The sequence below is a fragment of the Rattus rattus genome, chromosome 4 (assembly GCF_011064425.1).
Source record: "Rattus rattus isolate New Zealand chromosome 4, Rrattus_CSIRO_v1, whole genome shotgun sequence".
In the NCBI taxonomy this organism is placed as follows: domain Eukaryota; kingdom Metazoa; phylum Chordata; class Mammalia; order Rodentia; family Muridae; genus Rattus; species Rattus rattus.
The window spans coordinates 52,858,382-52,884,080 of NC_046157.1; the positions used below are offsets into that span (position 1 = coordinate 52,858,382).

A 25,699-nucleotide genomic window follows, 5' to 3' on the forward strand; every position below is an offset into this window, starting at 1 on the left:
AAGAGTGATAGAAGTCACATCCTCCTTTGGCCTGTGCACACCACACACGCCACACATGCACGCACTGTCGCACACACACTTGCACACACACTTACACACACACACTCTCACACACATACACACACACAATTTTACATTTCTTTTAGAACCAAAAGGAAAAATAAAGGGAAAAGTGGTTAAAACTGGTGAACCGCAGTTCTAAATCTTCCTGTCCGAGAATTTTCCTGGTCTTTATTACAAAGCAAGCTGACTGCCTGGAAGAAGTGAGTGACTTGCAAGCAGACACCAGAGGCTGACGATGTTTTTTCACTACGTGTTAACTGAACATCGGTAAACCTTTACGTACTAAAGCGGACAAACAGGCAAGGCACCAACCAGACTTCAGCTCCCGTGTAAACTTTGACTTGCAGTGTTACCAAAGATCAGCAGAGTTCATATCAATTCCATGTCTCTACCTTAGTTGAGAGCACTGCGTGGCCTGCGGCTGTCCCACTGACAGGACTACCTTTGGTGCTCACAGGCTGCAGGCCTTCAGTCTCCAGGCTCACTGAGCTCCTGCAGCAGCCTTCACGGGGTATCTACTGACAGACAGCCCTGGAAGGTGAAGGCTCTGAAGGCTTCTGGTATTTTTGCCTTATTTATCTTTTCAAGACATTTCTTAAATAAGCATGTATTGCTTTTGTAGTAAGAAATCATGCTATTTTTTAAATTATCAAATCACAACTATAGTATCATTTCAACTGATGTGATCAAAACAACTACACATAACACACAATGACTGCAACTGAACTAAAAGGAAATGCAAGGTTACAATTACTGCAGGGTTATCCTTCCTGTGACACTAATTAACAACACTACAGATTGGATAGGCAGCCACAGCATATGCAAAACAGGTCATCTTCATAGACAACAGCTTCTATGGACACTCAACTCACAAAACAGCTATTTTTAAGGATCCATTTCTGTGAGTTTAAAGGTTTTGTGGTTTTTGGTTTTTTTTTTTCACAAAGCAAAGCAAATAAAATCTCTCTCAGAAACCTACATCCACAACCTCAATAATGTTACATTTATGGTATTAAATAATTACGGGACTGGGGGTTTAGCTCAGCGGTAGAGCGCTTACCTAGGAAGCGCAAGGCCCTGGGTTCGGTCCCCAGCTCCGAAAAAAAAAAAAAAAAGAAATAATTACTGATTTTCGTCTTACAATGCGTTTTTGCTTAGCTTTGGTTTTCTGGATGGTTATTTGTTCATTTTAGATTGTTTGTTTGTTTGTTTGTTTCACTGAGTCTCACTTTATGGCCCTTGCTAACCTAAAACTCACTACACAGCCTAGCCTCCAGGGTACTGGGGTTATAGCTGTGTACCACCTTAGACTGCTATTTTATTTGACTAACAGTACAGATGCTCCTGAAGAGAAAATGGGGTTATCTCCCAATAGATTCATCATAAACTGGAAACACCTAAAGCGGTCAATGCACCCAGAGCTCTGACTGTATCAAATGCCACTGCTTGGAGTCACAGCACACTGGCGGTATTAGCTGTCCTGCCTGTGGCCCAGGGATCCAGTTGGGAGCATCCTACACAAGACTCCCAGAAAAAGGCAGGTCTCAGTTCCACGAACGGTTTCTGCTGAGCACACATTGCTCTTGCACTACCACAGTCAAGGCATCCGACTGGACTCACCCTCAACTAGGATCTTATGGGACTCTCCTCCTCACAGAACCTCAAGAAGCTTATACAACCCATTTCTCTGACATGACCTGAGATCTAAGAGCCAATCTCATATCCTCGTCAAAAAGGCAAAGTACAAGGCCAAAAGGAACTAAGTGGAGCTGATGAGGCATTTCCCCTGTTCTCCTTCAAACCTCTCACCCTGCAGGATGAACTCCAAAGAGCCCTTTACACAGAGGCAAACTGCAGGAACTGTCTGTCAGCTTCCTCCCTCTCGGAGAACCCAAACCACAGCAGCCCCGTCTCTCTTCCACCTCTCCCTGCCTCATTCCATGCCACACCCTGACAAATGGCTGCCCAGGGGCCCCATGTGGTGGGCACCGCTCTCGGACATGGAGATAAGTCTGAGGAGAACTCCAATGATGCTCCTTGCTCTCATGCAGCTGGCATCCTCACACCCCCAAGTATCTTCTTCCCCAATTTCTCTGATCATTAAATGAATATTAAAGAACAATTATATCTGAGCAGACACAAAAATAAATACTACTTCCCATTGGCCACTGGTATTTGCGATCTGCTCTCTTGAATTTAAAGCAGAAGTGGATTTTTATAGAACCCTGGATGCCCGGTGCATAAGCCCTTATGACAGACAATTTACAGGAGTGCTGTGTAAACACAGTCACTGCCCCTAATTTACCAAATGTCACCTGTGTAAAACACAAGGCCTCAGAACAACAAACTCGCTCAGAAAATTTAGGCTGGAGCCAGGCTTCTGTGTTCCAGCATTTTTGAGGCCAGAGTAGATGATAATCACAAGTCAAAGCCAGGCTGGGTTAGCCTGTGCTACAGTGAGACCCTTTCTCAAAACAAAAGCAAAGGTACAAAAAAAAAAAAAAAAAAAAAAAAGACTAAGTTTTCACTGGAAATAAGTAGCCCTGAATACATAGGCACAGGAAAATAGACACATACACACCGATGGCTCCCCTGCATTTTGTTTCAAGGGCTTTATTCTAAGTCAGTGTCTTCCTTGGTATATGACATTAAAAAGCAGTGACCCCACACATAGCATCTATGTCTTACAAATTCGAGCCATCAGAAGAAAAAAGAAAAAAAAAACACCTTAAGAGAGAGCAAGCCAACAGCTTAGCAGAAGATGTGAAGTGCCGTCCTGCTGTTGTAGGAGGAGGGCATTTAATTTTAGCCATCGAGGATAAAACTTGGCCACTCGATATGACCTTGTTACTTTCACATTCTATTTCAGTTGAATCTAAAAATCCAGCCACAACTTTGAGTTCAGCTCCTGACTCTACCACTCAGGGAAGAGTAAATGCACTCCGTATCTCTTCCTTTTCCAGGAGTCCCATGCTGTGCGGCTGAGATAGGGTTTGATGGTCAGCTGAGAACTAAACCCTGGCTATCCCACTTTGCCAGGAAGCAGAGATAAACTCAGGCCAGGGGACAAAGGCCATGACGGTTTCATCAACTCACTGTCTGGACAATAGGTTAGTAAGACAAGTTACTACTTATCATTAATTCTACCTGGAAAAGGCTGAAAGGGAAGGACTTCAAAAAGGTTAATTTGTTTCAAATTCAGCTTGTTAGGTGGCTACAAACTTTGTTTCAGCAACAACACTTTAACAGCAACCCATCATCACATTTAGTAACACAAGATATGTGGTTCATTTTTTAAGGCTCTCTGAGTGGACCTGTAACATCTAGCAAGGAGACCTTGGCAGTGCTGAAGCGAACTTCTACAGCCGGTTCAAATCTCTAACCCAGCCAGGCCAGTGAAGAAATGGATGGGCTCCAGTTGTCTCCCTCATCACAGTTCTAGAGTCCTCTCAAGTAAACAGGTAAAACTGTGCTTTAAAGTCTTACTATCCTTTTCTGTTGCTCTAGTCCTGCTTTTCATGCAGGGCACTTGTAGGAAACTCTGCAAACTAGAAGACAAGAGATGACTGCCAGGCAGTTGCTTACCTAGAGCCAGCTTACCTGGACAGCTCAGGGAAGAGCTCAAATAACATTCTCCTGGCCCACCTAACTCCCCCCTCCCCCTCCCCTCCCCTCCCCCACATTACTGCTTGTTAAGAAATATCTAAGTGTCTACACAACAGATATCAAGAATGGGGGTGGGGGGGAACTCATAAAATGTGTCCACGAGGCAGGCCAAGAGTTTTGGGCCCTGGTTAAAAGTTTCCCGAGCTCTTGTTGGCTAAGCTACCTAACGTCAGTTGCCAAGGCATATTCATAGTTTATGAAGGTTAAGCAAGCTACTGCATAGAAATACTGCACACGGACTTCTGTTGGCTGCTACTGTTACAGGTGCATGGACGTCCTGACATCATACCCCACTGCTACACAAGCTATGCCAACAAGCCACTCTTCTGGCTATAAATCTGCGTTTCCTACTGGCGTCCAAAGGGAAGCATGGGGTGAACCGCCACACCGCAATGAATGTAAGCCGCTACAGCTTTTCTAGATGGAGGACTGGAAATACACACTGCAGACCTTTAAACTTTATACACCCACACACAGCACTGCCTCAGTCTTGGACAGAGAAGCCTCTTTTTGCAGTGAGACACAGTAACACAGATGCAAAACTGGTCAAGGCGCTGAGAATCAATGACTGTTGAGTGCTCAGACCTCTAACAGGGCATCTGTCACCACCTCAAAGCTCGGGGGAAACATCACAGGGCAGGGACTGTTACAGCCAGAGGGTGGGAAGGAGCACTGTAAAAGGCTTCCTTTGGACACAACATGGCTGCTGCATCCACGAACCCCCAGCAATATAAGTTACATGCACAAGACTGGAGCCATCAACATTCCATCCTGGAGAGAGGAGGGTCTCATAAGCCCCATTTCTTCCTGAGGAGCTACTGACAAGTTAATGGTTGAAATGGGACTCATATTCCTCAGTGGTGCAGCCACTGGTAAGCTGCCCATAACCCCCACCCACACTCAGGCAAACACCCCTAACTAAATGCAGTGGACCTGTGCTCCCTGCACCCCCACCCCCAACCCACCGAAAAAGAAGGAAAGACACACATAAAACCTGGAAGGGACTTATCTGGAACAAGAGGATGGAGCAGGGAGACCGGGGAGGACAACAGGGAAAAGATCAGACTAATACTGCATGTGTCTGAAACCCTGAAAGACTAAGTGGAGATTAAATAAGAAAAAAAAAAAAATCCTTTAGCACAGCCTGTGACTCTGTAATCTCACTTCTAGACACCTAGGCTTTGTAAGAACCCTCGCTGTATGTTATGTGTGTACACCCATGTGTGAAATGCATTTGCTCATGTGGCTGTATGTGGCTGTATGTGGCTGGCACTGGGATGTCTTTTCCTCAATTGCTCTTCTGCCGTAAGTAGCGAGACAGTCTACTGGCTCTTCTGCTGCAGAAACTAGAGCTGTTCTGGCCACAAGCTCAGGCACCTTCCACTCTCATGCTCTTGAGGTTAAGGCTGGCCTCCATCTAAGGTCTTGTAGTGTTCCTCCCCCATGTCACCACCTTATGTAGGCTCTGGGGATCCAAACTCAGTTCCTCATGTTTGATCAGAAAGCACTTTATCCACTGAGCCGTCTCCCTAGAAACACATCTAAAAGGGAGGAAAAGATCTTCAGAAACGCACCTAGGGACTGGAGAGACTGACTGCTCTCCCGGGCGGCCCAGGGTTCAATCCCAGCACCCACAGGGTGGCTTACAACCAGAGTAACTCCAGCTCCACAGGGTCTGATGCCCTTTACTGGCCTCCAAGGGTGTCGCCATGGTAATGCACGTGGTTTAGAAAAATGTGTGTAGACAAAACACCTAAAAATAAAAAAATTAAAATTTTTTTTTTTTTTTGGAGCTGGGGACCGAACCCAGGGCCTTGCGCTTCCTAGGTAAGTGCTCTACCACTGAGCTAAATCCCCAGCCCCAACATAAAAATTTTTGAAAATTAATAAAATTTCAAGAAAAAAATAAAAAAGAAATGCTATCAGGGAGAGCCAGTTGTCGCAGAGCAAGAGTAGAAAATGCCACACCAATGTCTAATAAATCGGCCAAATTCTCAAAGATCCATAAAGTGATATATTAGCCAGCTATTAAATTGATATTGTAGACATGGAAGGATATTTTTTTAAGATGTTGAAAAAATGAGTTAAAAAAATAAATCTATGGTGGTTGGTGCATGCCTGAACTCCAATACCTGGTTAGCAGAGGCCAGAGGATCTCTGTAAGACTGATGCTAGCCTGGTCACAGCAGCAAGACACATTCTCTCCCTCTTCCTGACACAGAGACAGAGAGAAAGAATGAAAGAAAAAGAAAACTAGAAAAATGGCTCAGTGGTTGGAGTTCTTTATGAGGTCCTGGTTCAGGTCTGCATATGTGTATGTGAGGGATGTGGGGAGTCCGTATTTTTTAAACTGTTCCTTTTAGGCAAAGAGTGGTAAAGAACCATTGGAAGTTAGAAGCCAACCTGGTCCATCTAGTGAGCTCCTGGAAAGCCAAGGCTAGACAGGACCTTTAAGAAGGAAGAAAAGGAAGAGGAAGAGGAGGAAGGAAACAGACATGCACAGCAAGATCCCATTTTTGAAAAAAAAAAAAAAAAAGATCCCATTTTTGTACCAAAAGTTGTACATGAACGGCCGTATGCACACGCAAAAATGATCTAGTATGTATTACTCGGGTCATGGATTTATGGGTATGTCAAAGTTTCCTTGTGTTTACTTTTCTGTATTTCAGTTTCTATGTGATTTTTTTTTTAAATACAAAGGCTATTAGTTATCCACTCTAACTTGATTGAGATTTATTCTAAAGTAATTAAGATGAAAGTGATTGTGAAATTTATTTTGTAATTATATGTATAATTCTTATAGCTTATTAAGTAAAGTATACATAATTTAATACCAAGAAGTTATCAAGAGACTTCATTAAAAAAACAATGAGTTTCTACTTGTGACCACAAAGTAAAGCAGTACAGAAATCAGGTGAGTGGGAGCTTTCAAACTGTATATATTACACACTCCAATTCTTTCCATCGGAGTGAACTACTGCTTAATAACTGACTGTGTTTAAGTGTAGGTCACGGTGGCACACTCCTAAAATCCCAGCATTTAGAGGCAAGGCTGGGTTACTTAGAGGTATGCAAACTCCACTACCATTCTTCCCATGTTTAGCCAAGGAAACTGAGAGGTGCTGAGAGGTTTGATGACTACATCTGAGTCATTAACAATATGTGATGAGGTCCCATATCCTCCAGAGTTTGGCATCGCATCTAGCGCTCACTCACTCACATAAAATCTGTAATTTATGGGCCCTGTGGTAGACTCTGTCAAAGGAGAGTGAAGGTCACATATCATGAAAGTCATGTTGGAAATCGTACCTACTGTCCACATTTCCTAGAAGTGATTCTTATGTTAGGATTATCATCACTTATGAAAGGGTAAGTGAAATGATTAGATGCTACATTAAATTTTGAGTCCTTAAAGCAACATTTGCTAGACCTCTTTCCAGCATGCCATCCAGCAAGACTGTACATTCAAGACTTGTCAAGCTTAGAGGAACCAACTAGGACACAGCGCTTGTGACTACTTGGTGATGTGACTAACTTGGCAGGTGAAGACTTAAAACACCAGGATCGCTGCAAAGTGGTTCACCCATTCATTCTGCAACTATCCAAGGGGCACTGGTTCAGTCTCTAGGAAGACCACAGTTAACTCGGCTCTTCTGAAACATTTATCACAACATGTAAAACTCCTGCCCTTGACAAGCTTGCTATCCACTTCGGAGACAGTCAATAAGAAAGAAGCACGCCGCCAAGGTTCTCTGAATCTGCCGGCCTGGAGAATTTCCTGGAAACGGTACTGAAAATACTACTTCCCACTGTCTGATTCTGAGGTGGAGAGGCAGAGACCTGTTAAGCTGATGTAAAGATATCTGAATGTCAGACTCAGATGGAGCCATTCAAGCCATTCAGGAGGGAGTCACTCAAGAGAAGTCTGACACAAACCCAGCCGGTAAGTCACAAGTTTAGCAAACTAAAAGGAGGAGAGACTGGAGACTGTAGCATCTGCCTAGCCTCACAGTCTCCAGGTTCAAATGCCAGCACCACACACAAAGACCAGTGTGAGGCTGGGGGTGTAGCTAGGTGCTAGGGCCACACACTTAGCGCTCTCCAAGTCCTGGTTCAAACACCAGAAGAGAAAAGGCACTGGCAGAGGAATTTACTAGGGCCTCCCTTTTAATCTCTTCCAAGTGTTTTAAGGGTGTGTCTCAATCTAGGTATTTGGGGAAAGATAAAGAATGCCCAGAGGAAAAGGAAACTGCTAGTCACCAGCAAAAGAAAGACAGAAAATGCTGAGGGACAAACATTTCAGGGAACTACCTTGCCACCACTCATTTCATGCCCTATTTCACAATGCTCAGCATCTGAACAATTCACAGGGTTCCAAAGTACATTAGAAATGTGCTCAGTTCCTCTCTTACTCAGGCAGAATAATAATAGTTTTGTGGCAGTACCGCAATCCTCAGCAATTTCAATAACAGACACTTTTTTAAAAAATAAATACCACTTTTTTAAACATGTACTCTCAAAAAGGCTCCTTACTGTGGCTCCTTACACATAGAAGTGTATGGAGTATCCATGCCCTGTCACCAAATCAGTGTCCTTCACTTCTTCATTTAAATCCTTTATAGTTTCCTGACTTCTTTACATGTCTCCTACAGAGAGATGCTGCTTTCTTATAAGTTCGTAGGTCATAAGGAAACTCACACACACATACAAAACATTTCAAGCAAACCAGTTAAAAAAAAAAGTTAAGTAGCAAAAATGGTAACCATAATGGTTGTTGAACTGTCTGCACTTTTCACTGTAAACGTCTTCTAAAAATAAAAGTTTTATCCCAACAAACAAAAAACATCCCTCCAGTTAAGAGCATTTAAAGAAATGCCCTGCCAAGCAGCTGGCCTGTGGGCTCCTGGCCCTAGCTCCTGCCCTCACATCCTGTCCACCACAAATCCATGAGCAAGCCTTTCTCTTCATCAATTCAGCGGGATTAGTAAACCGGCCTCCCTGAAAATAGAACTGATATTTTCCACAGGCGTGTGTTCCTATGCTTTCACTATCTATGCTATCAGACTCTTTCTTTATGCTCTATGTTTCTGACCACGAAGTACCAAATGAAATATACCAACAGATAAGCACAAAAGAACCGTATCTGGCCAGAGTCTGCATGCACTTACATTTCCAGGTTGGTTGTTTTCCGAATAGCAGCGGTGAGGGCAAAGCCGCAAACTTTCACATTCAAGATGCTACCGAATACCTCTACACCCTCAAACTGCAGCAAGAAGCCACTAATCTATTCCTTCAAAAGCAATGTCTGTAGTCTGATTCACAACAATAGATTGCTCATAGGCAAGAGGATCAGCGAAGTTGTCCTCCAAACCAAAGGCAAACAGAAGTGAAGGGAGGTCCAGCCAGCTCATCCTTGCTTTTCTTTTTTTTTTCTGGGAATCCGGATTGCATTTCCTGGTCCCCCCCGCCCCCGCCCCCAAGAGGGACCGCAACTGTGCCCTGGGTCCATAGCAGACACCCAAGTCAGTGCGTGCGCAAGGAGGGCGAAGCGGCCGACCAGGGGACGCGCGCCCGCTGCAAGGGGAGCCGCTTTCTGTTAAATGCCATCAGAGCCAGCCCCGGCCGCACCACTTCGGCCCGAACGGCATTGACCGCCCTTCACTTGACAGGGTATTCCAAGGAGGCGCCGGAGAAAAAGGATGAGCCGGGGACTCGAGGCCGGGGGCACCCGCGGGCGGCGCGATGCGGCTCCCGCGAGCTCCGGATCCCAGGGAGGCCGGGCCGGCCCGCCACCCTCCGGCGGCCGAGGGCAGAGGGGTCAGCAGTGGAAGGACCGCCCGCCGCGATGCCCCCTCGGGAGCGCCGGCAGTGGCTGCGGACGCCCATTCACCCGAGCCCGTCCCGCGGCCGCCACCGCCGCGGCCCGCCCGCCCCGCCGCCCCGGGAGGATGAGAAAGACCAGGCAGAGCGGCGACGGCGGCCGCGGGACGCGCGCCCGGCCGCTGGACCCGACCCCGGGCGGCCATCGCCGACCCCCGCCCGCGCGCGCCAGGCCGCCCGCGTCAGCTCTCACCTCATCTCCGGGCGGTGCGCGCGGCCGCCCTCACACAAATCAGTGCAGCCCGCACGCCGCGCGGAGGAACGCAGGGTCCGCAGCCGCGCACACCATCCCCGCCCGCCCGCCCGCTCGCCCGCCTGCCTCCCGGCCGTCCCGGAGCCCGCTCGGGATGCTCCCTCGCGAGCCTCCGTACTACGGAGCAACCAAGCTGCGCGCCCTCCCCGTGCCGCTCCACTCCTCTCGCCCTCCGCTCCTTCGTTCCCTCGCTCCCGCCTATCTCCTCATCTCCCTCCGCCGCCGCCCCTCCGCCCACAGCCAGCCCTCCGCTCCACCCATAGATGGGCGGGAATAACCGCCTGCCAATCGGACGGCCGAGACCACGCCTTCTCATTCGTTCGTATGACTCCGCCCACTGGGGAAAAAGGGACTAGCCACAGGAATTGGAGGTGTACAGAGTGGCAGCGAGATAATCAATTAAGTGGTTCGGGAAGCACCCTTTTTCCTCCCAGTCCTTGTCTCGTCCCATGAAGGCGTAACTAGAGGTTTCTGGTCTATGCGTACGGAGATTTTTGTTTCATGATTTGGCGCTTTGCTCTTTTCTATGCGCGACAGTAGCTAGCATACATTCAACTAAATTGAAGGTTTTGCAGAAAAAACGTGGGGACGAGAGGCGACAGAGACAAAGACTGAAGAAAGATGGTAGGGAGTACGGTTGGAATGAGGAAGGGTGTGGCCTTTTACTCTAATTTGCATAAAACGGAACCCATCTCGGCAACGCCCAACTTCTCCCATGTATTGGTGGTCCCTGGGATGACTCGCCTCTCTACAGGGAGGAGCATGCTGGGAATTGTAGTTCCGGGTTCGGTTGCTATGGCGCTCGTCACAGCCTCCCCCAGATCGGTCATCCTGCGGTAGTGACAGGCAGTCCGACCAATGGCAGTACTGTTTGGACCTACGAAGGCGGGCTCTGTGCAGAAGGACTGGGAAGGTGGCGGCGGCGAAGGCGCTGGCGGTTGAGGTTGCTCCGAGCCAGGTGAGCCAGGGAAGAACGATATGTGTCTCGTGAAATGGGACTTTGGGCAAAAGATGGAGAAACGTCTGAAGGAGTTGTCTAACCTTGGGGAGATTGGTGCTTCGCATCACACGCCGACCTCAGAGCTGCTCCTGCTCTGGCCTAGCTTGGCAGAGGCCGCTGAGGGGCGGGTAATACTAGATTTGACGGACAGTTCCTGACACTGGCTAGGTTTGGATTGTGGGTCTTTGCTTCATCCTCCGCGTTTATGTAGACAAAGGTCTAGAATTGCCTTTCTCTCAGTTGAGTCCTCCCCACCCCCAACTTCTCCCTACCACTGTTTCTGATGCTGTCTCCGTTACTACTTCCCTTGTCACCCTTCTTACCCTTTTCTTGGCATTTCCAATAAGCGGTTTCCTAAAGCAAGCAAGGGCGGGTATTCACAGTAATGGGGCCTTGGGTCAGGAATTGCCTGCTTCATCCAGTAGTCCATACTTGAGCCATACTAAAGAATTATCCCAGGGTCATGAGGAGGCTCAGATACTGATTCTGGATTTGGGCCTGATGGTCTGCATTTGTTTTTTGTTTTTTTGGTTGTTTTTTTTTTTTTAAAGAATATTTTGAGTATGGGCATCTTAAACAAGCTCCCAAGTATAGGCAGTCCACAGTAGATGCTGAGTTTTGCATTGCCAATCCAGGAAAAATGTTCTAGGCACCTAGGTGCTTTTAGATTTCCTGGGAGCCATATTTGGACAGTGTAAAGAGACCACATGAAATTAATTTTTATGTTCCTTTTAAACCAGTTTCTCCACATATTATTTCAACCTTTAAAAGAATAAGATATTTAAATGAGACCGTGTGTTCTTTAAATACTAAGCCTTGCAGATCTGTTGTGCATTTTACCCTCACAGCACACCTTCATCCTAACTGCACACCACTCAAGCGCTTAGTAGCCACCTGTGGCTATTAGCCGCTGTACAAATCCAAGTACAAGGGACCATTGCAGAAACTCAGCAATGTTATTCAGGTGACTGCCAGTGACCATCCCCTTGCCGCTCTGTTACATGGGCTCGGAACTACTTTCAAGATACAAGACTGAGCTTACAAAAATACTAGAAAAGAGTAACATTTATTAGAAGCCAACTTTCATAATGCATACTCAGTCCTTGTAGCATCCAGCATCCTATTGCGAGATCCTGTGTCTTGGGAGTTCTACATCTTAGACATCAGCCACTGCACTGTGTAATGATTACTGACTTTTTCTAACTAATTGCATCCCTTCTTCTGTGTCAGCATGTAGAAGGAGATGAGACACTCATATTTGAAACATTATTCCCCATGTAAAATCAAGCTGCCCAAGCCTGGAGAGCTGGCTCAGGTTAGGAGCACTTGTTACTCTCCCAGAGGACCAGGGCCCATAGCCATACAACCATATGTGTAACTAGTTCCAGGGGGTCTGAAGCCCTCTTCTGGTCTCCAGGGGCACAGAGTACACAGGTGAAATGCAGACACATATGCAAACGAAACACCCATACATACACACTTTTTATAAGTTTTTGTAAATTACAATTGAGCTGCCTGGCCAGGCATGGTGGTCTACAGAGCAAGTTCCAGGACTTTATAGAGAGACCCTGCCTCAAACAAAGATATTCGTGGTAAAATATTTGTTAATTTAAAATTCTCCACGCTGCTTAATTAAGAGGAGAGATGGGGTTGGGATTTAGCTCAGTGGTAGGCGCTTGCCTAGGGCGCAAAGGCCCTGGGTTCGGTCCCCCCCCCCGAAAAAAAAAAAAAGAACAAAAAAAAAAAAAAAAAAGGAGAGATGAATACCTGAAGGAGATTCCTGAGCCTCTGTACCAGCCTCCCTTGAGGAGGAGGCTGGGAAAGGCTTAAGAACTCATAAAATGATGGGCTCAGCGGTTAAGAGCACCGACTGCTCTTCCAGAAGTCCTGAGTTCATTTCCCAGCAACCACATGGTGGCTCACAACCATCTGTAATGGGATCCGATGCCCTCTTCTAGTGTGTCTGAGGACAGCTACAGTGTACTACTCATACATATAAAATAAATAATTCTTCAAAAAAAACTCATAAAATAAAATGGCTCACTCTGAGATGACAAGTGTATTCCCCCTAGTGGTGTAGGCCTGGAATCCCACCCAGTGGATTGGCAGTTAAGGGCCAGCCTAGACAACTTAGTGAGACTGCCTCAAAGTAGTGAAAAAGAACGAAGGGCCACAGACATGGTATTTCCCGGTTGTATTTGTGGCAGAGTCTTCCTGTCTCAATAGCTGGTTCAGGCTGGCTGGCCTCAGCCTCTCCAGCATGGTTGGCTAGCTGTATAGCCTTCGTAGACCACTACAACACTGAGCTGAGAACTCTAAATATACGTGGTAGAGTATAATATTTCACAAAGTAATTATCTCCCATTTTTATATAATATACTTTATGAGGAGGTTGTTTCCTCTTTCAGTTCTTTGTTTTCCCATAAGGAGAACATTCTTATCAGAGTTTTGAAGAAAGACATAATATAAGTTGGGTGAGTGTCCTGGCAGCCACCAGGGGAGAGACGCAGGGAAATTCATGTGTCTGAGTTAGTGTGGAATAAAAAAAAAAAAAAGGCACTCCCAAGATAGGAAGTGGACTGCTGAGCTGAGGGAGGAGCACCAAAGACCTCCTCGCTCACTTTCAGTACATACAGGTGACCAGGCCACCTCAACGGAAAGGCCCCATTCCTCACTCGCTCTCTGCCTTTGGCCCTGGTCGCCCAATTCAGAGAGGTAAATGACAGGTTAAGGCTCTGTTGTTCTGCCATATCGAGTGGCCATGTTGAATAACAGTATTGGAGATAATGGCCTCCACCTGTCCAGCCAGCCATTCCCACAGCCTACCATATCAACAGGGAAACAACTGAGGTAAGAAACCCTAGGTGTGTTTCACCTTAGTTTGTTTAAGGTGCACTGTCTCATTTAAATATCTGGTACAAGCAAAACATTCCTTCAGGGGACCAGAGAGAGACAGCTCGGTGGCTAAATGCACTGATTGTTCTTCTGAGAACCCTGGGTTCAGTTCCTAGCATCTACATGAAAGGTCACAGCCATTGTAACTCCAGTCCTAGGGGATCCACATCTTTTGTATTTTATTTTATTTATTATTTTATTTTCTGGGTGTTTTGCCCTCACGTATTTAAATATACCACATTTGTGTGGGTGTCCTCAGATGCCAAAAGAAAGCATCAGACTCCCTTAGAACTAGAATTATAAATGGTTGTGAGCCACCGTGTAGGTGCTGGGAATTGAACCTGAGTCCTCTAGAAGAGTAGTCAGTGCTCTTAACCATTGAGCCACCTCTTCAACTCTGAAGCCATAACTCTGAAGTGAAAATCAACTTAATAGACTATAGTCCTCATGGAAGAGGGTGGGAAAAAGTATTAAACTTTTCTTCTGTGATTTAAAGAACAGGTGTTTGATGGGTACCTCCCTGCTCAACAGTCAGCTGTTGACAACTTCTTGACTAGATAAAGCAACAGTGTGACATCTCTAAACACATACTGTCTGCTCGTGTAACTTACGCCTTTTCTGCCTATGGATCTTGAGTTCTCGAGGTGCATAAAATGTAGGAATTATGTCACAATGTTAAAAGTCAGCCAAGTGTGACTTGACGGTACTCACAGAGCTGCAGGTTGTTTGCCTGTTGATGGCACATTCCTGTCCCAGCACTTGGGGGATGAAGGCTTAAGGTACAGGAGTTCAAGGTCATTCTTGGCTATGTAGCAAGTTTGGAACAAGCCTGAGCTACCCTTTCAAAAAAAAAAAAAAAGAAAAGAAAAGAAATTGTCATTATTAGATGAGACTTTAAAAGGCATCTGGTCCCCTGTCCCACTCACCTGTGCTGGGATCCTTGTAATGGTATCTAGTCCATTTAAGCACTTACTTCTAGGAATAAGGACCACTTAACTTCATTTTTCTTTTTCTAAATTTCAAATTAAAGTCAGGCACATAGGAAGCTCTTTGCAAGTTCAAGTCCAACCCAATCAACATAGTGAGTGTCAGGTCATTTAGGGCTACACAGCTAGACCTTGTCTGTAAAAGTCTTAAATTATACAAGTGAAGCAGTCTTACAGGGTGCTAGAGAGGCAGCTCAGTGGTTAAATGCACTGACTGCTCTTCTTAGAACCCTGGGTTTAGTTCTTAGCACCTGCACGGGAGGTCACAGCCACTGTGTCATAGCCAGTCCTAGGGGACTCAGCACCCTCTTCTGGCCTCTGTAGGCACTGCTTACAAGTGGCCTACTACCACACAGTCACTCGCATGTACATAAACAAGAATTGCAAGAAGTCTTGCCGCATGTGGTGGTACACACCTATAATTCTGGAAGAAGAGGCAGGTAGATCTTTGTGAGCTCCAGGCTGGCCAGGGCTACATAGAGCCTGTCTGAAAAACAAAACAAAACAAAACTTTTTTTGTTAAGTTTTATAACAGCATATTCTGTGCCGGACTCTCTGTGACGTGTCCAGGATAACACCGCTACCAGATCATCCCTGTCCATCCGATAATGTGCATCCACTTACGTGTCTGTTGGCTCTGAAGGGTACTTCCACTCTGGAAGCGTAGGTGAGGGCTAATGTGCAGAGCTTTATGTCCAGTCGTTAGCAGATGAGCTCCTTGAGGAGTTGGGTGTAGCAGGAGGTGAGCCAGTGTAGTTCTTGCTGCTGTTACAACAAAAAAGAAGCCGACTGAAATCCCTTGCCCTTGGCCCTGGAGAAACCCCTGGCAGAGTCCTTTATCGAGTACCAGGACTTGCAGTTGGATGCTCAGTGTATGGAAGGCGTCCCTCTGTTTGCACAGCTGAATCTTAAGTCAACAGCCTTCCTAATTTTCTGCAGAGTTAGCATGTTTAATACATGGTTTTATAGACATTTAAAATATTGCTAACATGATCCTCAGTTTCATTTTCAGCTGATATACTTGTAAAAATGTCAAATCTGTGTACTTCTCACAATGCATCTCAGCCAACATACCTTCTACATTTTCTGTTAAAGTATTATTATTGCTTTATTTATGTGTCTGGGTGTTGTGCCTGAGTGCAGGTCTGCATCTTTGGAGAGCACTAGATCCCCTACGACTTGTGTCACAGACAATTGTGGCTCAGTGTGAATGCTGGGCATTGAACCTGGGTCCTCTGCAAGAGCAGCCAGTGTGCTTAGCCACTGAGCCATCTCTCCAGACCCTTACCTAACTTTCTAAATATATCTGATGTCATTGGAAAGTTTTATAAGCAAGATGCAGTAGATCAGAGTTAGGCCAGGTAAGGCTGCAGTTCAGGTCTAGCTTGGGCTACACAGGGAGACCCTATTACAAAAACAGAAGCACATAAAAACTCTTAACTATTGTAGTAGGGATGTGCTCAGTAGTAGCACACTTACATAACGTGTGAGGACCTGGGTTCAATCCCTGGCACTGCAAATAAACAAACAAACAAACAAAGTTTTATCATGTCATATAATTTTTCAAATTATATAACATTCTTAGAAATGAGAGGGTACATCCTCATCTTTAATTTCTAATTTTATCAGATGTCTACTTATTGTCCACGTGCAAATACCTTTATTAGTGGATTCGAGTTTTTTGTTAGCCCAGGCCAGTGCCTAAGAAGCCAGGGGGGCCTTGACTGTCACCCATTCTACAATCATTTTAGTTCTAAAAGTTCAGAATTCCTGTTTTTATGAGGGGGCAGAAAGGGTGGTAGAATTGTAGATCAAATACTAATTCCTGACCTTGGTTTTCTTATATCTACTTTTGAAATAGAGAAGTAGATAAATAAACCAAGCCACCCCTTTCAAGGGCTGGAAAGAGAGTTCAGCACTGAAGAGTGCTTACTGCTCCTGCAAGGACCTGAGCTCCATTCGAAGCACATCCGGTGGCTTCCAAAGCCTCTCCCACAGCTCCAGAGGACCCAGCATCCTCTGCTGTCCTGCGCAGGCATTCACTCACAGACATGATCTTTCTATTACACTTTCACTTATTTCCTTGTAGAGTGTAGAGCACATGTGCTCGTGCGGGTCAGAGGCCAGCTTAGGAGACCTGGGGGACTGTGGGACTGAACTTGGGTTGTCATGCATGACAGCAGGTGCCTCGACCTGCTGAGCCATCCTGCAAGACACACAGACACACAAATTATAACAGGAAGAAGGTATTTTTAAACACGTTTTTTCTTTACGTTGTAGCTTGGAGAATAGTTTTGAGCCCATAGAGTTGTTAAGGGAGTGCAGAATTGTCTCCCAGGCCTTTGAAACTGGAACATTATTGACCCAAGCCATGTAAGAGATTCAATAGGCAGAGAAAAGAGTGGCTTCCTGAACTACAAAGGGAACTGTTGTGAACTCAGGATGTTAGTACAGAATTATACTCGGAGAAAAGGCAGCACCAGTAGGTCAAGACTGAAGAGGAGCAGAGAGTTGTTTGTGTGATAATGCCTGTCACTGGGCATGTGCAGCACACCCGGAATCCCAGTGCATAGGAGGCAGCCAGGAGGATCCAGAGTTCAAGGCCAGGCAAGGCTATGAATGAAGACCCTGCCTCAAAACAAACAAACCAGAGCATAGGGAAGGAGTTAATATGCCAGACTCACTTGTTAGTAAGATAACCTAGGCCTGTGAACGGTGGGGTGTGCTCCACCCACCTAGGGTGACTTAGGAGTGTGGAGTGGTGGGGTGCAGGAGGGGTGCAGGTGGGGTGTGCTCCTACCCACCTGGGGTGACTTAGGAGTGTGGGATGGAGGGGGCGCAGGTGGGGTGCAGGTGGGTGTGCTCCTACCCACCTGGGGTGACTTAGGAGTGTGGAGTGGTGGGGTGCAGGAGGGGTGCGCTCCTCCCAGTGTGAGGCTGTACAGAGGAGGGAGGATCTGGACTGTATTCACTCAGCACATCAGTGCATTAGTGAGGTGCACTCTCAAGGACTGTGCTGTACCTAGAAACACTGCGGTAGGATCAACGTCTGGTGCTAACTAAGTCACACTGACTTCATCTAACAAGTCTGTGCTGAGACACCGTGGGTGGAATAAGGTAGAGCAGCAATACGCACTTAGCCTGGAAAGCTGGGCAGAAGCTGAAATATGTAAGTGGGAGATACAAGCCGTGTCTGTTTAAGTTCTTTTCCCCACAGTCCAACACGCACACGCACGCACACTGATGCTGATAAAGACCTGCTGTCAGCCATGGTTTTCACCATCTTTGTGCACTGTGGACAAACTATAATTCCATGTCTTAAGGTGTGTTTATGGTTAGTTTCTGCATTTGATTATCTCATCCTAGAGAGCAGGAACTATTACTCAGCTGCTCAATACAACTCTTATAGAGATCCATTTAGGTCCCCAGAGCACTCAGAGCTGGTTTCACGGGCATGAGAGCTATGCAGGTCGCTGGACCTCTTGTTCACAGGACCTACGCTTGGCTTGAGGGCTGCTATTGTGAACTCAGACTTTCTAGTAATTTAGAAGGAAGGTACCCCACCTTTTCTTTTCTTTTCTTTTTTTTTTTTTTTGGCTTTGGGACCTGCAGGTTAAAACAACAGATTTATCAGAAAGTACCAAGTAGGCAGTCCCACAGGAGAAAGTATTGTAGTTCTGGGTGAGTGTATCATATTGGCAACTCAGTAGAAACAATTAATGCTGTGACAGTTCTAAGTAATGACTGTTAAGGCTCCAGCCCAGCTGGTACTGTGAGTTCTTAGTGACTCTTTTTTTAATGTATATAAGTACACTGTCACTATCTTCAGACACACAGAAGAGGGCATGGATCCCATTACAGATGGTTGTGAGCCACCATGTGGTTGCTGGGAATTGAACTCAGGACCCCTTAACCGATGAGTCATCTCTCCAGCCCTCTTAATGAATCTTAATCCCTTTAAAATGCAGTTTCCTTGGTGTCATCACCTCCCTGCGAGGTGAGTGGAGGTGCATGCAGCTTCCTCATCCGTTCAATAAGTGCAAAACGTATATACATAAACGTTCTGGACATGACACCGTCGGCAACTTTTCCAAGGTGGATGGAAACATTGCCTCACTGAAGTACTAAACAGCAGTGAGAAAGCAGAGACCTCGGCTATCTGCAGCCACTTGTGTGAGGCCCAGCAGGTCACATTGGGAGAAACTAAGGAAAAATAACGCCATGCACTTCAAAGGAAGCTAGTCTGTCTGTTAAAATTCAGGCTGTTCCATATGCTTAGGGGAAGGAAGATCATACCCTGACAAAGGCACTTAGAGCTTCAGAAGGTGTTGCTCCTGCTGGGGCAGGAACACATTCCCTCTTCATGGACAAACTCTACCCTAGGGGTCTGACGCGCCTGTCTATATTCCTGCAAAGCTTACAGTTTGGAGAATTAAACAGTCTGGGCATGGTGGGTCCTACCTGTATCCTACCACTCTGGAAGCCAAGGCAGTGGAGCTCCTGGGAGTTCAAGGGCAGTCTGGGCCACAGTGAGTTCTGGGCCCACTTGGGATGAAGTTTAAAAAACATCAAAGAATTGTGAGATCCTCAAAGATACTTTAAGAACTTCCTAGAGTATCAACAGTTGGAAATACTTCCATTAAAAAGACTGGGGAGAGCACTCAGTGGGCAGTTCTCATCCAAGGGTGAGAACTGGAGTCAGTGGCCCTAACACGCAGAATGGTGTGTACAGCAGTCAACCTGAATCTCAGAGCAAACTAACTGTCTAGGCCAGGCCAATGGGATTCAAGTGAGAGACCTGGTCTCAATATATAAGACAATAAGGCCTACTGAGGAAGATACCCAATGCCATCCTCTGGCCACACACACACATGTTCATGCGCTCGCATGTACCCATACCGTGTCACATGCAAAGGGGGGAATTAGAGGACCTGGGGACTCAGCAGCGAAGTGCTTCTTTGGGTCCTCAACATGCATGTAAAAAAGAAGCCAGGTTTAGCCACAAACACTTGTGATTGCAGCACAAGGGAGACAGACGGGAGGATCTAAAGGAGTGGGGTATCTTGGTCAGGACTACTATTGCTGTTATAAACACCACGACAAAATCAACTTGGGGAGGAAAGGGTTTATTTGGGTCACACTCGTACATCACTGTCCATCACTGAGGAACTCAAGCAGGGCAGGAACCTGGAGGCAGTAGCTGATGCAGAGGCCATGGAGGGATGCCCCTTACTGGCTTGCTCCTCATGGTTTACTCAGCCTGCTTTCTTGTAGATCCCAGGACTACAAACTCAGAGATGACATCACCCACAATGACTGAGCCCTCCCCCATCGATCACTAAGAAAATGGGCTGCAGACTTGCCTATAGCCCGAGCATATGGAAGCATTTTCTTAATTGAGGCTCCCTCCTGTCCGTGTAGTTATTAGCACGAGGGTGCTCACTGGCCAGCCAGTCTGGATGAGTTGGTGATCTGGGCTTGATGAGAGACCCTGTCTCAAAGACTATGAATAAGCTGGTAAGAAGCAGTGTCAGCCTCTGGCCTCTAATGCGTGCACACATATGCGTCCATCCTACACAGAACTGTATACCACCCACTTATCCAGACCACAAGATATTTTTAATTAAAAAATAGAAGAGGGTGGAGAGCAATGGCTGCTCCTTCAGGGGACCCTGTTTTGTTCCTAGCACCCACATGGTGGCTCACAACCATCTATAGCTCTACTCAGGGGACTCCTCTCCAGCCTTTTTAGGGACAAGGCACACAGACTGTACACGTAACTTGTGCAAGCACAACACTCATATATAAATAAATCTAAAAATATTCTATTTAAAAGTAAAAACTAGAAGGGCTTATAGGAGTTGAACACAGCACACCCCTGGAAGTCCTGAGTTTGAGGTCAGCATTCATTAGACAGTGGGACTTACAAAACCAAGAATGCCCCAGAAGCTTCCAGACCATAATTACAGTGAGCGTGTCTTAGCTGCCCACTCTCACGTTCTTAATTGGTTTTGTTTTTTGTTTTTTGTTTTTTTTTTTTCTTTTTTTCGGAGCTGGGGACCAAACCCAGGGTCTTGCGTTTGCTAGGCAAGCGCTCTACCACTGAGCTAAATCCCCAACCCCCACGTTCTTAATTGTTGAAAGCATTTGATTACCTTTGAACACTTTTGACCTGCATGCATGGCCCTTTGAAGACATTTTTGTTGATCTGTTTTAAATACACACAATATTATTTACTGAGTAGGAAACAGAAATCCTCTCCTCACTCCTTTTTTTCTTTCTTTGTTTTTTAAGATTTACTTATCTATGTACATGACACTGTAGCCGTCTTCAGACACACCAGAAGAGGGCATCGGATCCCATTACAGATGGTTGTGAGCCACCATGTGGGTGCTGGGAATTGAACTCAGGACCTCTGAAAGAGCAGTCAGTGCTCTTAACTGCCCCCTTCCCCCTTTCTTTTTAGACAAAGTCTGACTATCTAACCCAGGCTAGCTTCAAGCTTGCAGTTCTCCCTCAGCTTACTGAATGCAGGGTCTAGCCTGTGCCACCATGCCTGAAACCTGACCCTTCAGAAAGCAGCTTGGTTGTTGATCCTAGTCCATCTCTCTACCTTTATCTCCTCTCTCTGTCATGTGTGAGAGAGAGCCCAGGTTGGCCCTCAACTCTGGATCATGCAGCCCCTTGTACCAGGGTGCTGGGGTCCTGGACAAGCACCAGTGCTTCAGGTGTGGTGTCCGTTTGATTGATGTCTGAATGTACTTGCTTGAGGGTTATGGTCACCTTTTCCCCCATGTCTAGATGACTTTTCCAGTTTATTGTCATTTAATAAATAGACTTCATTGTTAGTATTTTTAATTTTTAAATTTTGCTTAAATTTTTCTTTATGTGTCTGGGTGTTTTACCTACATGTCTGTCTGTGTACCATGTGCATGCCTAGGGCTCAAGGCCAGAAGAGGGCCTCAGATCACTTGAAACTGGAGTTAGAGCTGGTTGTGGACCACCATGTGGGTGCTAGGAATTGAACCTGGGTCCCCCAAAAGAGCAGTAAATAACCACTTAACCACTGAGCTATCTCCAGTCCTCAAGAAGGTATTTTTAAAGACTTGTATCTTTTTTTGTTTGTATAGGTAACTATGAAAGGCTTGTATTTTCAACAGAGTTCTACAAATGAAGAAGTAACATTTGTATTTCAAGAAAAGGTAAGAATGATTATTAATTGAGATAAAATAATGTCTTTCCATATGTAGTTGCCCTTGTTTGGTCTTAGTTGCTAAGAGACAATAATGCTCAGGCAAAAGTAACTTGAGGGAGAAAGTTCTTATCTCTCAGTTCCAGACTAAAGTTGACGGTGACAGGGAGTCATGGCTGCTGGAGCGTGAGGCAGCCTGTCACATGGCATTCAGAGAGCAAAAGATGAGTGTGTGCTGCTGCCGAGCTCTCTGTCTCCCAGGAGCCAGCCACAGAGTGATGCTGAGGGCCAGCCTTCCCATCTCCCTGAAGGCCAGCAAGACAATTCCCCACCGTCTCCCAAGTTAACTCTATTAGCACTGCCACAGTAAAGACCCAATAACAGTGTGCGTGCGTGTGCGTGTGCGTGCATGTGCGTGTGTGTGTGTGTGTGTGTGTGTGTGTGTCTATATGTATGTAGCTTGTGAGTGTGTGTATGTGTATGTCTGTGTATCTATGTGCATGAGAGAGACACGGTCTTCTTTAATTTCCTCCCCCCTTTTCATGTGATGTGGTCTGCATACATGTATATGAAAGAAAGACAGACAGACATGTGGAGGTCAGAGGACAACTGTTTGGAGTCAGTTCCCTTCTTTTTCATTTACATTGGTCCCAGGAACCAAACTCAGGCTGCCAAGCTTCTGGGGCAGGCAAGCACCTTTCCCTGCTAGAGCCGTCCATGGCCCCAGACTCACTTTTAAATGTGTTACTGGTTAAGTGGAGTTAAATGAGCAAGACCTGAGGCCAACCTCCCGTATTATTCCCCTGGACTTTTTGTGAAAACGATGGTCCGTGTTGTAGTCTTAAAGGAACTACCGTGGGGCTGAGGACCCAAGTGTGGTTCCCAGCACCATGTCGGGTTGCTCACGCTCACCCAGAAGTCCAGCCCCAGAGGGTCTCAGTAGGCACTTCACTCTTGTGCACAAACCACAGTCACATATGTGCGTAATACTTCTAAACAAGGTGCGCTTTTAAAGGAGTTGCTGTATTGGTTGTGAGAGGTACAGGGAAGGCAGAGCGAGCTCCTGGCCTACGTGGTACAAAGGGACACAGTAAGCGGGTGGAGCTCAGTACACTGCACATGCCTCTGTAGCATCCACAGATCCGCAGCAGCACGGAAAACTCACCGTGAGAACTGTGCAGGCGCGTGATAGGAAATGCCCGTTATTAGATGGGAGATTATGTTCACAAGTTTAGGAGCTTCCTAGACTTACCGCACTCATTAAGCCTTTAGTGACTTAGTGGCGATTATTAGAAAGGTTCACATCAAGCCAGAGTCATCTCCCTGTCGGTGTCTGGTGAAAGTAGGTGTTGCCATTTCTGTGTTAGGCACAGGGTGTTTTCTCTCTTGTCCTTCCTGGACTGGAGAGTGATGAGATCAGGAGTCCAAGGTCTAAGCTTCTGTCAGCCAACCTCCTACCACTCTCAGAAAAGGACCTAAGGCTTGGCTGCAGCCCACTGAAGCCTATCTCTAGGTACAGTGACAAATCCATCAATATTAATGCCTTCATCTGTATCACTAAGCAACAAATTCAAGATTTAGTAAAAATGCTCCCAGAATGCTGTGTATGGCAAATAAAACACAGTGACCCCATGATGGGTCATGGAACTGTGTGTAGGACCTGTCCTCATGTCACTCAGGGACACGTTTCAGTTCATGGTCTGGAGTACAGATACCTGGGAGAAGTGACGTCATGTTTAATCATTTGGTCAGATGCCCAGGAGAAGTGACGTCATGTTTAATCATTTGGTCGGTGACTCTGAATGCGTTGGTTTGGCCTTGGTTGCCTTACTGAAAGTTCCAAAGTTTAGTAAGAGCTATTTGTTGTATGTGTGCTGTAAAGATCTGACAGCTTGAAGTATTCAAGTTAAAATACGGTGTCTGCCGTTCTGGTTTATGAAGCAGAGTTTTTGTGTACAGCATCTGTGCTGGTGTCTGGGTGCTCCTAAAATAAAGACATGAATGCTTTTAAAATTACAGCCCCTAACGGTTCCTTCTCCTTTTCTTACTGTATCCCGTTAGATATAAACTCGGGGGTGCTCATGACACTTGGCCTCAGTTTTGTGTCTTCAGTTCTATGTGGACGTTTTCACAAGATGAACGAATGTCCTCACAGGATGTGTAACACGAGCTTCTGTTGTTTGGTTCTAGGAAAATGTCTCTGTCACGGAGGATAACTTTGTGAGAGTGCAAGTTAAAGCCTGTGCCCTGAGCCACATAAACACAAAGGTACCGGTGCCAAAGGGGGATGGGGTTGTCATGGGTGTTTAGTGTCTAACGGTAATTGATTGCTGAGTGCCAAGAAATTACTTCTTAGAACAACTGAACTTGAAACTCAGTTGTCTTTATGTTAAGGTAAGTGGTCTGATTTGTGTTTTATATCCTTATGTGGAAATATTTTATAAAATGTATTTTTGAGGCATCTGAACACTTCTATTACTAAGTCCCATAGGTCAAGGAAGAAATTACCTTCATAAATACAGTAGCAATAGAAAGTAGACAGTTTATTGACCACCGAGTTGCCTGTATTTCTCGTTGACATTGTTTAGCTATGATGTGTATGCTTGTCATTTCTCTGTCTCACAGACACTTGTCTCCAGTCTCATATTACCCACAGGTATCTTTATTGTTGGCCATAAAACTGTGACTTTGGTGCAGGCATGGTGCACACACCCTTAAACCCAGCACCCAGGAGGCACCAGCTTCTGAGCGTCTGAGGCAGGTCTGGTCTACACAGCAAGTTCCAAGTAAAAAAGGGCCACACAATGAGACCTTGTCTTAAAAAAATAAGTAAACAGTTCATAAAGAGAACTAAATAAATGTGCCATGCGTTAATAATGACGGATAGTTAAATGCACCATGATAAGTATTCTCAGGTTTTAGTGTCACAAAGACCTCACTCTGTAGCCCAGGGTGACCCTAAACTCATGGTCCTCCTGCCTCATCTCCCCAGGTATTGGGATTTTAGGTGTGTATAAGCCCCACTTTGGATTTTTCCCCTGTGTTTGTTTTGGGGGATTCATTGTTTGATGGTGGGTCTTGTTTGGTCTTTTGATCTGAACAACTGACACTTTAACCCAGATTTGAAGAGTAGTAGTCCCAGATCACGGCAAGCATGGCCATCTCCAGGCTGTCCTTCGGGCTTTCCAGTGACATCCTGGCTGTGTCCTGACTCCTCCCTTCTGTGTGCGCTGCCCTTCTGTCTTGTCATCCTAGGACTCTCTCATACAACCTCACTTACGGTGAACTCCCCTCATTAAGTCCTTCTCCAAACACACTCATGCTGGGCCTGCGTCAGTTAGGGTAGGAAGGGCCAATTCAGTTCAGGCTGCAGCAGTAAGGAATGCAGACAAGAAAACTGACTTGGGCACATGATTTCTATGTCCATGACTGCAGCTGGGGTAATAATGTGTCTACTAAGGAGAGATGCTGTCCAGTCACGGTTACTATTAAACCTTATAGGACCCACACAGATTCTGGTTGTGTGTGGTGTTGACGACTGAACATGGACATTGTGAATGCTAGGCAATCACTCTGCCACTAACAAAGAGAGATGACAGAGCAGTTGAATGAACTATTGCAAGCCGCTAAGCAGGCTGTCTTTCTGAAGACAGTACATTAATGTAGGAAAATGCTTATGGTGCATGAAAGATGCAGAATGCAGTTGCTAAAACCATGGTTATAATTCAGAAAGCACTTAAAGGAAAACAAAGGGCTCAGAGCCA

General features: G+C 45.9%; 2 protein-coding genes across 5 annotated transcripts in view; one reads left to right on the forward strand and one right to left on the reverse strand.

Moving 5' to 3' along the window:
* The window catches only part of Itsn1 (intersectin 1), a 176,310-nt gene extending 166,248 nt beyond the window's left edge, over window positions 1-10,062 (reverse strand). For 2 of the 3 annotated variants that reach the window (XM_032900414.1, XM_032900413.1), the window contains exon 1: window positions 9,803-10,062. The gene's annotated coding sequence lies outside the window, so the exon portion shown is untranslated. Of the gene's footprint in view, window positions 1-8,897; window positions 9,165-9,802 lie in introns of those variants that run through there. The other variant, XM_032900412.1, reaches the window with a different exon arrangement.
* A 629-nt stretch (window positions 10,063-10,691) lies between these two features.
* Cryzl1 (crystallin zeta like 1) overlaps window positions 10,692-25,699 on the forward strand; it is a 40,026-nt gene continuing 25,018 nt past the window's right edge. For both annotated transcript variants that reach the window (XM_032900428.1, XM_032900429.1), the window contains exons 1-3: window positions 10,692-10,820; window positions 21,874-21,945; window positions 24,126-24,203. In XM_032900428.1, coding sequence (XP_032756319.1) covers window positions 21,880-21,945; window positions 24,126-24,203 — 144 coding nt within the window. In that variant the 5' untranslated portion in view covers window positions 10,692-10,820; window positions 21,874-21,879. The remainder of the gene's footprint in view (window positions 10,821-21,873; window positions 21,946-24,125; window positions 24,204-25,699) is intronic.